General features: G+C 46.2%; 1 protein-coding gene across 1 annotated transcript in view; it reads right to left on the bottom strand.

Moving 5' to 3' along the window:
• NHS (NHS actin remodeling regulator) overlaps positions 1-12,174 on the bottom strand; it is a gene marked incomplete at its 5' end in the record, with an annotated part of 260,819 nt that overhangs the window by 12,111 nt on the left and 236,534 nt on the right. The window contains 3 exons of the mRNA XM_084275035.1: positions 1,237-1,299; positions 9,503-9,636; positions 11,983-12,135. Coding sequence (XP_084131161.1) covers positions 1,237-1,299; positions 9,503-9,636; positions 11,983-12,135 — 350 coding nt within the window. The remainder of the gene's footprint in view (positions 1-1,236; positions 1,300-9,502; positions 9,637-11,982; positions 12,136-12,174) is intronic.

Consider the following 12,174-nt stretch of genomic DNA (forward strand, 5'->3'; position numbering starts at 1 on the left):
TCTCTTCAGTCCTGAATTCCCAGCTGCTTAACTACCAGCCTTCCCCCTCATGTCTGCTGTTTACACTTCACTTGCCAGTTTGAGTTTCGGTAGCAAACACGGCGAAGATAAAATATTGCTCCCCGGCTCCTTGGCGGGGCGTTGAGCAGGCGGGTTTTGAACGCCGCAGGATCAATCCCAGGCTGCCATTGTACTTCTGCCATTCCTCTGCCCAGACTCCTCACAAACCCCGGGGGAATTAACCACCTCAAGCTTGCCAAACAGCGTTTACGCCCTGTCCCCAAAAGCATTTAAGACCTTAACTAGGCAGCTACTATTTAAACTGTCGGGGGGCACTTACTTACCTCGCCAGCGTCACCTCCCGCAGCACCCCCAGACCCCAGACAACGCACGCTTCCTCCTCCTCCCGCCCACAGGAAAAAAAACCACCAACCCTTTTCCCACGTAGGATCTCAGTGAAACATCGCAGCCTTCTTTCTGCCTGCAGCTTTTGTGCCGATCCCCCGGCAGACAGACGTGAATAGCTCATATAAACTTCAAGCACAAAAGACTTTGTTTCCTAGGTAACTCCCCCCTCCCAAAAGTTTGATGCATGCATGGAAAAAAAAAACCCCATAAACAAAAACCCCAACAAAACCCCAACCCAAACCCCCTTGCAGACACGCACACAGGCACACGGACACACAGACACACACACAGCGGCTGCATTTATTGCTGATTCCTCCCCTGGATGACAATGAAGGGCTGGACAAAGCCGGCAGAGTGACCCCGGCTGCCAGAGCTCCTCCTCTCCAAACAGTGGCATCACCAAACAGCCTGAGAATAAACACCCACTGCTGTGCTGGAACTGCCCAGAGAGACTCTTGCCATGTGGGAGGGGGATGGGGGGGAACCAAAAGAAGAAAAAGGGTAGATTGGCAAAAAAAATTGCAAGAGAATGAAATGCAACTGCTAACACTATCCAGTCTGTCCCAGTTCAGGCCTTTTAAAGGAGGTCATAGGAGGAGGTGGCCTCGTCACCACGAGCTCCCAAAACCCATACAAGGTGAAGAATAAAAGGTGTCCATGTAACAAAACCTCGTTACTGTGTCTTACTGACAAAAGAAAAACAGAAAAGGCTTCTTTTAGCGCAGTAAAGTGAGCAAGTGAAAAGCAAGCAAGAAAGAGAGGTTAGGATTTGAAGGGAGAAGAGTTGAGACAGGGCTGTTAGTTGAGGATTGCTTGTTTTTCCAGTACCTTTCTACTCCAGGGGGTCATGTGGCAACATTCAACTGGGGAGGGCGAACGGGTGCTCTTAAACTATAAATGTGAAATGTAAAAAAAAAAAAAAAATTAAATTAAACACACACACAAAATGTTTCTGGTAAAAGCACATCATTTTTGTCTGGATAAATCAGCATCAGAGGCAAAACAAGCTGAGATTTCCACCCTACTTCTTACCAATAGGTTTGCTACCTGGAACAGACTACTTCTCTACAAAATGCTGCCCAAACAACTGTGCCTACAGAGCACAGGTTTGGATCCCAGCAAAGCCTGTGCTGGTTCTGCTTACTTAGATTAGACAAAACTGCAGGGAAATTGGTTCAATCTCCTTGTACGGACATGCTTAGATTGTCCCGAGGATGCCTTGTATTGATTTGGTAACTCAAGCTGTGTACTGCCTGGAGCTGGAGCAGTGCAAGGTACTTATCCTATTACATTATAAATTATCTATTTCATAATATAAGGGATTTTTTTTTTTTGCATCAGGTAGTTAAGCAATGGATATAAATAATGCCGCTCCCGAGGGTGATTTATCAAATACATTGATTGCTAAGCTTTTCTGACATTACCATTGCATCTCTAAGGCTGCAATCATTGTATCAGAGTGACAACAGCCAATTGGCTTTTTGTGGCTCTTTATAATGCTTGAAAGGGCAGCGATGCCCAGAAGGTCTTGCTGAATCCCTGCACCTCCGAAATCCTCTTTTGGCAGAAACTCTTGTTTTGTTTGTTGTAATGCCCTGTTTTCAGAACCAAGGAATGAAGGATGACTTATTTTGAAATGGGAAGTAAAACAAAAAGGCAGATAAAGAAAACAGGCCTGTTGATCACACTGGAAAGCTCTATTGAGTGTTTCTTGGTGGAGGTTATTATCTCCTGCTTTAGTTAGCAGACCTGCTAACCTTTTTCCTCCTAATCATTACCAACACTGCTGCGATGGATGAACCTTAGACCTCAGTTGGAAAGACTGCATTATATGGTCTCCTCTCTCTCAAAAAAAGAAGAAATGTTGTGGTGAGCCTCAAAAGGCCTGATTCTCTGTCCTGTTCTACTCTCTTCCTAGATACTTAACACATCCTGCTTTGCCCTCGTCCCTTGTTCAGGACTAAACCCAAGGGAAGCCTCCAAATGAGCTGCCCATCATCCTTGTAGGAGAACAGATGAAGGAAATCAAGAGCACTGTTCCCAGTTACCATTTCCAGCAGGTTAGTTTGTACCCATATTAGCGCAAAACCAATTTTCCCAAGCTAGGAAGAGTCCTTAGTGCAGGACAAATACCTCTGTTGATGCAACAAAGGGTGTGAAGATACTGAATACATGAGCCAGTTGAGGCTGCTTTTCAGATACACGAGGGTGTTTTCACCCTTGGTCCACCAGCTGAGTTTCCAGTCGCTGCCTTGAGCAGACTGACTGCAGGTAATGGCATCAGGGTTTGAACTGAAATTCAGTTTCCCTGAGGAAGGTGTTGGAGGATCTCTGCACAGGATCAAAGCAGGGGTGACACATGCTGTGCAGGTGACAGGAGTTCAGGATAACTCTTTGCAAACATTCTGCACAGGTCTATGAAGGTCTCAGTGCACAAAGAGAAGAGGACAGGAGGGACCTCCCACCCTGAGCTCCAAGCACAGCTACATGCATGAGCCATTTGGGAGCAAACATCTCTGGGAGAAACACCAGGACCTTGACTTTGGGCTCAAGCAAGGCCTGGCTATGCATCTGCCTGTCCTGTCTGTGCAGGGCTTTCCTGCCTCCCCTGTGAGCCGCTCTGCACGACTCCTCCGAGGAATCACCCATCTGGTTACATGTACCCGGAGCCACCATTGGCATGCTGAACACTCAGGTCTCTCATTAAGTGTGGTGTGAAAGGCTTCCCAGGTAGGCTCCTACCATGAAGAGGTAGGACAAAAATTATGGTGATTGGAAGAATTTCAGCTCCTGCTGTCACAGCAGTGCTCCCAAGAAAGTAGGTGTCACTGGAATACTGAGGTCACCTGCTGCTGGGCAGTCAAAGGACACTGGGATATGGCAGAGAGAGAGAGAGAGGAGCTGCTGCTCTTCAAATACTCTCATTCACTCAGAAGACCAGAATATCTCTAACTGTCCTGAGTAAACACATAATTTGGTAAGAAATTATTATTATTATATACTCAAGGTGGTTCTGGTCTGATGGGCAAATCTGCAGTTCAGCAGCTTTGAAAGTGAATTTCGTTTGTGTGGATGTGCGTGGCAAACAGCAGCAGTGATAATCAATCTGTTAAATACAAAGACAGAATACTTTAAATAGGCATTTTCCTTTAATGGGCCAAGATTGCTTTGAAACCAAACTGGTGTGCAATTACTTGAATAGGGACTTATTCTGCAGTCACTGAGCAATGTGAGCATCTTTATTTTCTGAGCTGTCCCATCAACTTCAATTGCAGAGGTGCCATTGTGTTGGAGAACCTGCCTTGCAGTAAAAATCTTGGTGCTGTAGGCACATGACCTGATTTCTCAGTGCTCCACAGCTCTTTGGTGTGAAAGTCTTTTGTTTTCTGTTCACAGATATCCAAATCTGAACCGGTCATCAAGGCTTCCCCTATAGAGAAGGTGAGCGGCGTTGCTGCAGAGCAATTCAGCTCACCTTGCTTCAGCACCTAACTTGGGGCGAGATGAAGCACCCCTGAACGCTCTCCCCGGAAGAGCCTAGGTCAAGACACAGGACTAACCCTTTTAGTGGACAAAAATCTGAAACCCCATCAGTGCAGTGACAAAGAAGCAATTTAGCAGTCAGCAAACCTGCCAGCCTGGCAGTTTATGGGCCTGCCCCATTTATTGTCCTGGGGCTGGGATCTGGAGGAAGAAACGAACAGGCCAACAACAGGACAATTGTGCCTCCTCAGTCCCTCTTCTGTGTTCCATCCCCCAAGGCTTGGAGATGCCACTGTTACTTGGGCTCTTCAAGATATGAGGGAAGACCAGTGCGAGAAGCATCATTTGCATTAAATCATATACCTCACCTGCCCTACCTACAGCGACAGCATTACAGGAGGTACACGGATCTCAAAGTCAATGCACAGGGTGTATCAAGCACAGGGCAGTGTTCAGGGGTAACACATAAACCCAAGAATAAAGAACTAATTTTTCTTCAGGTAAAGATGTTACTCAACAAATTTGTCAAATTTAGGCATGGCTGAATTGATTCCTCCTCCCTCACCTGTCTTTGACTAAATAGCCAGGGCGTTACCTTGCAGGACTTCTCGGTGGCTGTGTCACAGCCCCCGGCAGCACAGGGTACCACGGTGCTGGCAGTGCCGATGCAGCCTTGTTGAGGGCAGGAGGCAGTTGGCAGCACAGCAGTGTTCTCCAGGGGATTATTTTTGTCTCCTGCTGCCTAACAGTTGCAGCTAATAAAAAGCATAAGCAATCGATATCTTTTCCTGATTCCAGGCTTTTATAGCATCAAGTGGTGGAAATGTCCTTCCCAGGCTGACCTTACGAATGAAGCGGGTGATATTCACCCAAACAGAGCGTTAGCATGTAGCTTCAGCGCCCTCATGTTTCACTTGTGACCCATTTCTAACAGCAAACGGAACATATATGGGGTGCTTTCACCCTACCTGAGCACAAAAATAACAGGTAAACAGTACTTGACGTTTGAAAGCAAACATTCACATCCTGGAAAGGTGATGTGTAGGCTGAGTGTGAACTAGCATTTTGTCCCACTTTCACGTGAGTCGAGTACTGTGGCCCTGGATGGAACCTCCCTGTGGCCTGAATGAAACCTTCTGTGGCCCTGGATGAAACTTCCCTGGCTCCCTTTGCCTGTAAAACCAAGACCCCACTGCTCCATTAGCTCACGGGAGCTTAAGAAAATGGTATTGATTTACATGTTGGAAGTAATAAAGGTTCAGTAAAAGGAGAAGAAATACTATTGAAAGGTCAGCAGCTTTCCAGTGTTTCAGAGCATAGTTGGCTACTTAATTAGGAATTAACATTCGTACCTATACTGCAGCTTTCTTACACAGTCAACTGGTGCTGAAAAGAAAACAAGGGGAATAGTTCTGACTGTGCTATTTCTGCAGCAGAACACAGTCCTGCTCACCTGCCTGCTCCCTGTGTTTATATTTCCATATGTTCCGTTCTCCTCCAGTTTTTGTTTTATCTACTTGTGGGTGTTTCCTTTTCTTTTGGAGCATCGCAAATGCAATCTGTTAAAGTACTGACAATCCCTTAGCGATTAATGTGCTGTTCCAATGTTTTGACAAGGTAAAGACAAAAATAAGACGTGTTTTCTGACAGAAGTCATACCACACATGGCATTCCAGCAGACAAAGGTACAAAATAATCATCCCACGAGACAGGGTAGTAGGAATTAGGCTCATTGCACAAATACAGCTATACAAGTTCTGATGAATAACATCAGGTAGGTTTTATTACCAACAGCTACAGGAAGGATCTGAACACAGAAAGTGCATAGCCCAAGTCTTGCCCGGGCCTTACCTCAGTTGTTATTTTTATTGAGGCTTCATATGGCTTCAGCACAAAGCTGTGTGAAAGGACATTTGGCTGTGTGTCCCTTCACTGTACAAAGCCTGCTAAGGCAGACCATAGGGAACATTTCTGAAGTTGCAGGGGGATGAAATAAAATGACCCAACGCATTATTTTCCCTTCACATTTGCTCCAGCTGAGGTCTAAGGGAGAGGCAAAGCCCGGCTGGAAAACAAGCTCCTGCTTCTTGCCCCTTAGATTTCTGATGCAACTAATAATGACAAACAAACTGACGCTGAACTTTGTGCAGTGGTGAGTGTGAATTTCCAAATATTATGGGTTCCTTGCTCCATTTTGTTATAACAGCTGTGCCATAAGGGGGTTGAGAAAGTGTCAGCCCACAACATTTTGAACTTGAACACTGAGATTTTGGAGCCTGGCTGGGCAGACTTGAGGAAACCAGGGAAAACAAAAATGCAGAGAAAATGAAAGAGAAGGCTGAAATGCAGTTGGAATGACACAGCATCTTCACACTCAGTGACTGGCCTCGGCAGCACTACAGGCAGGGTTGTCATGGGAACATGTGTAAGGAATATTTCCATCGTTTTCCAAGTCCATACTCTCATCAGATTGTGGGTGGGTTGTTTTTTCTTTTCCATTGGCAAAAATGCCTGAATGAATGATACTTACAAATGTGTTTGGTTGTATAGTTCTTCCTTGTAGAGAGAGACTTAAGTATGCTAGACTTTTGTGGCTTTAAAAATGAATGACTGGAATGGAGAGGAAAGTAAAATCATGGCTGCAAAACCAGGAGGGACATGGAGAAAGGGAACAGCAAAACATTTCTCACTGTTTCTTGCAGTATAAGAAACTAGAAGGAATACAATGAAATTATGAGGCAATCAGGTTTGAAACAAACAAAATACAGGTTGTTAAAGTCATTGTCACAGGGTGCTGTTGAGACCAAGGTGCAAATTTGCTAAGAAAAGGTATCAAAAAGCTCTCAAAATCAATGCTGAGAGGTTCCTTGGTGGTTATTATTCTGTATTTGATATCTGGCTCAGGAGCTCTGTAACCAGTTTCTGTAGGAAACTGGAAAGATCAATCATGGAACAATTAATGGTATAACTGTGCCCCATCCTTATACGCTGTCCTGAGGGATCCCCATCTAGCCCTGGGCTAAGGGGACCTTTCATCAGATAAACCAGGGCAGTCCCTGTAACAAGAGCAGACCGCAAACCTAACTCCTCACTCGTCTTGCCTGGGACACAAAAGGTCTATGTCATATCTAATTCTCTACTTCTTCCCCGTGGCAAAATGATCTTGTGATGGGACAGTCCAAAACGTCACTCCAGACATCTTTTAACTTAGGTGTTTAGTTTGGAAAAGCCAGTTCCTGCAATTTATAAAAAAATCCCAGGATCTTGTTGATCGCTTTCCGAATTTGTAAGAAACATAGGAAAGGGCATTTGTTGTTTACTGCTGCTTTCATCAGCACCTTTGCAAAGCACTGGATAAGTGGAATTCAGAACAGACTGCTATGCCACAAATAAAAATTCCTGTGGGATTTAACATCTTTAGTTCATTGATGAATAGATGATACAATCGACTGGAATCAAATGTTACTGACAGCCCCTGGAGCAGAGTCGCCTTTGCAGATGTCAAATAGCTTATGCCAAAAAGGGCAAGCTGGCCAATGACAGCGTTCCCAACTTTCTCTTGTAATGATATCATTAAGACATGAAGACTGACATAACATCAGTTGGTTATTCATTGTTGCAGTGTCTTGTAAAAAATCACTGATTAATCTTCTGGCAGGCAGAGTATTCATGTGCAGCTTCATCTTGCCTTGCTCTCTCTTTTTGCAGTTGCCCCATGAACAAGGGGTTCTCTGAGAAATGGGTCAGGGCACTTTGAAGTACTCTGGCCTTGGAGTATTTGCAATTACCAAAGCAGAACATTGCCAGATGCCTTGAAATCAATAGGATGACAATCTCCAAGCAGCTCTTGCTTGATCCTCCTCAGGGGAATAGTGAGCCTGGTCAGCTTCCAAAAAAAAAAAGGCCCGATATGGGTGGGCACAAAGCTTAATATTTTTCCTCTTGAAAAGAAAAAGGTGGACTTGCTGATAAAGCCAAGACATCTGCATTCAGCATGACTGAATTTTGCCAGCTAATACAGGACTCAGAGGGTTGCTTGCTATTTATTGTTATTCTGTGTTCCACAGATGGAAGTAATGTCTAAAACACACTGGTTGTTTTCCAAACACAGCAAAGATTCAGGCCTTCCACCACTGAGTATGCAATGCTTAAAAGACATGCCTCGTTCCCTGTCTGATTTTAATTAAGAGCTTTCTGTTCAATATGCTGTCCAAAGTATTATCTATAACCAGTTGTGATCCATAATGGGAGCTCACCTCTCCTTTACCTTTCAATGACCCTACATCAGCTCTAGCTGTGATGACAACTTATAAAGAAGAAACATGTAAGCCTGTTTCTCCTTCACATCTGCCTACACTTTCCTATGCTGTCCCTTAATGTCAAGATACCTTCTTCCATGCAAATTTAACCAGTTCAAAGTCTGCACCGATGGTGATGCTTTCCCTGAAATTATGCAGATAGAGCAGCCAGAAAGCCAGAATAGTCAAAATAATCAAAACCTTACTTCATGCTTTCAAACAAGAAACAAAACTGTTCCTGCAGACCGGATAGCTGACCTTTTCATCCCCGGGCAGGTGCTTTACATTGCGACTCCTTTACCATTACACTGTTTCCATATGGTTAATATAATGGATTAGGGTGATTGTACCTGTTTTTTTAAGCTAAGCAGGTGATGAGTCAGTAGCTACACACTTAAAATGTGCTCACGGGTATCTGTAGATGCCAGTGTGCCTGTCCCTAAAGATGCCAGACAGATCTATCCCTATTGCTGGAGCAGACACATCAATTACAAGTCAAATCCAGGTCTGACCTCTGGAGTTGAAAATGGTTTGAGGAATGAATACAAAGGTTCTTAGGCAGAATTCAGCTACTATGGCACTTTTGTGGGTCAGACACCCCGAGCCACAAAGGTACCGAAGTCTTGCTGAAACCAGTGGGATTTAGGGACATGATCAGAGTTATATTTCTGGATCTGGGTGCATTTCCTTTAACAATGATAAATACCATAGTGGCAACACTAATTTGATTACAAATTAGTGCAGCGGGGGCAAGTCAGCACAGATGTACAGGGCCAGATCTTCATCTGGAGCTGCGGCTTGGCTGGCTGCAAGGACATCTGTGAGAAACGAAGCATCTGAAGAAACTGTAGGTGGACACTGCAGAACGGGACCGCCGCCCATACGTACGTGGAAGCCATAGCTCCTTGTATCTGGAGAAGTGCTGCTGAGCCTATCTGCACTCAAGGCCCTTGAGTTCTTGGCTCCCAGCAGTGCTAATGCAAGGGCTGAAATTACAGCACTTACTGAAATTACAGGAGGGTCTTGGAAGTGCTACCTAAAGCAGGAACGGAGAATGCGAAGGACTGTGGAGGAGTGTGTGAATGAGTGTGCATATGTGCTGGGCATGTGCGGAAATAAGAGGTTTCTCAGTGGAAATGTCCACCCTGGAAGCTGAGACCTGAGTTATGTTACTGATCAGTCTGTAAGGTCAGCTTTGTTGTACCTGCACAGGCTTGGGGTGGGGAGGGGACCCCTGTGAAGTGTTGTCACACATTGGTCCCACAATGCTCTAATAATGCGTTTGTGGGTGACAGCTGCAGCGAAAGACTTACTGGTAGCAAGTGCCGGTCCTTTATCGCTTGCCTCTTTTGACTGCGGATTGCGGGGAAGGGAGGAAAGGGGGGAGCCACCACAGCGATGGGACCTGGGCCTTTGTGCTCTCTGTTATCACCTCGGCTTCTATGCTCTGTTTTGGAGGAGAAAGGAGACATGAGTCTTTCAGACTGTCAAAAACATGCAAATAACTCTATTAACAGCACAGCAGAGACACAAACAGGATGTGGACTCCAGAGATGAAGATCTTCTTCACTGACCGGTACCTATGATCTCTGTTGCAACTGAAGGGACATCCAAGTCCTTGTAAGAGCAATGCCCATAAAACACACCCCAGCATGTACATCAAAGCTGAGTTCTCCCCAAATGGGATTTATACTCTTCATCCCAAGAAACAAAGGAGCTACCTTCTATGTGCTTGGGACCAGCGTCCTGGTTCCCAACGGTAACCTTCTGTGGCCTTGCAACATCAAGCTGCAGTAACACCTGCACTCATCTAACATATACTTCTCTGAGGGGAAAGAAGGAAACACAGCCCCAGGTAGGATTTCCTTTTGTGGATGTGTGGAAGCACCAGGGCCTGAGCAATGGCTTGGCATCATGAATGTTATTGCAGTGGCAGCTCTATGTCCTGGCATGGAGGAGATCATCCTGTAAAAGTCAAGATCTGTCCATCCCAGGCCCAATGAAGGCTTCCTTCACCCTGGGCTCAGAATATTCAGTCCTCTTCCAGCATCAGTCCCAAATCTCTAAAACCTTCCAAGTGAAGGACTTCCTTCTCTAATTTTAGATGACAGTCAGGTAGTTACTGTTTGCACGGAGTGCTGCTGGGGAGGGAGGGGGGGAGGATGATGGATTCACCTGATGCACAGAGCTATACAGCCCAGCCAACAATGTTTGCTGCTAGCATCGTTGTTTTATGCTCTAGCTTTTAGTTTTAATTACTCATGGTTAAATAGATCAAGAGATAATGAAATTCTGATAGAAGAAATAGGTGAGACACAACATACATGTTTAGGGTGAACTTCCCATGGTAATTTCACTCCAGTACATGCAGCTACTTGGAGAATGAACATGCCACGCTGCCAGCTGAACCTGCACGAGGCGGGGCAGGGGGGGGAAGGGGGGAGGGTGTGCGGGAAGCTGCCAAAACTGAGGTCTGTAACTCCGAAATGATGAGGCGTTTTCGGCCTGCTGCCTCCCCGCGCTGCAGCCAGGGTTTCTCCTGCCCACAAGATGGCAGGCGGAGATCGGCCTGGCCCTGGGACCATCGCAAAACAGAGCCGCTCCGAACAGAAAAGCCAACTGCTGCCCTACCCCAGCGCTCCAGGGCCCGCAGTTGGGTTGTGCTGCTCTCGGCAGCGCTGTGAAGCCGTACAGGGCCCACAGGGTGTTCCTGAGCTGCAGCCTGTTGGGAGGCTGGCACGCAGTAATTAATTGGAACGTCTTGCCCAGCCAGCAGATGCTGCGCAGATCCCAGCAATCGATTATTGCTATAACCTGATAACAATAATAAATGAGCAAGGCAGCAATAGCTGTTGGTGTGAAACACGTCCAGCACAGGAGGACGTTGCTGAGCACTTTAAGGGTGACCTGTTTGGATTTTCTCCTTCCTTAAGGCACAGAAAAAAAGACAGGCTTGTTTGCCTACTTCCACATGTTTCCCAGTAAGAACACTCTCTTGGCTAGGTTCCCAGTGACAACCGACCTTTACCCATCTTTTGCCTTCCCTGCCATGTGCTGCTGTAGGACCATCCAGACGTTTGCATGGAGGAAGTTCACTTTTATGACAGGGATCTGGTTGTGACCCTGATTGCTACCCTTTCCTCCCTGTGTTGCACGACTGGTTTTGAGGCTACAGGTCTCCAGTTTGTTAGGTGGCAGCAGGAGGTGTTCCCTGGCTAGGGGAGGGCACACCTGCCCAACCCTTCCAAGCTGTCTGCCACCCTTGAAGGCCATAGATCTCCTCTGGTATCATGCTTGGAAACCCCATGCAGAGAGCTCAGTTTCTCTAGAGATTCTGTAATAGCACTGGGGTCCAGTTTTAGCCCTTGGGAAGTTAATCTTATTTATCCTGGAGCTGAGGCACTGATCACATGTGTTTCATGGAGGCAGACAAGATGGCCTTGTTGGAACACTCAGTGTCTCCATCCTTCTGAGATCAGCACACAGGTTTGCTCACACAGTTCAGACATATCCACTTGAACAGAAAAACACACAAAAAATGTAGAAAGGAAAAGCAAAAACTCCTTTTTGGCTCTGCTCTAATAATTATAAACAAGCTTAAGAGGGCACGAACCTATTCTATTGCTAGAATTACATCTTTAGCTGTATTTCTTAGCCTGAGTAACTAAGTCCCAGTGAAGACCAGTGCCCACAGCCCTGTGCCTGTGCCTGAGCACCCTTCTGCTGACTGAAGGGGACTGTGTCATGGTGTCACCTGCGTGGAGCCGGATCTGGAGCGCGTGTGAGCACTCACCTCTGCGCAAGGCTCGCAGGTGCTGCTTGGCGTGGTGGTGCAGCTCCTCCACGCAAGGCGGTCTGGTGGAGGGGAGGAAGATGTTTCTTTGCTGATGCCAAGGTGCTCGGTAATAGACACTCAGTTTGCTCTCTGCATCCAGGTTGGAGACAGCTGTAGGGAAAAATGAGAATGCAAGGTAAGACTCCGAGC

This window comes from Gallinula chloropus (genome assembly GCF_964237585.1).
Source record: "Gallinula chloropus genome assembly, chromosome: 1".
NCBI lineage: Eukaryota > Metazoa > Chordata > Aves > Gruiformes > Rallidae > Gallinula > Gallinula chloropus.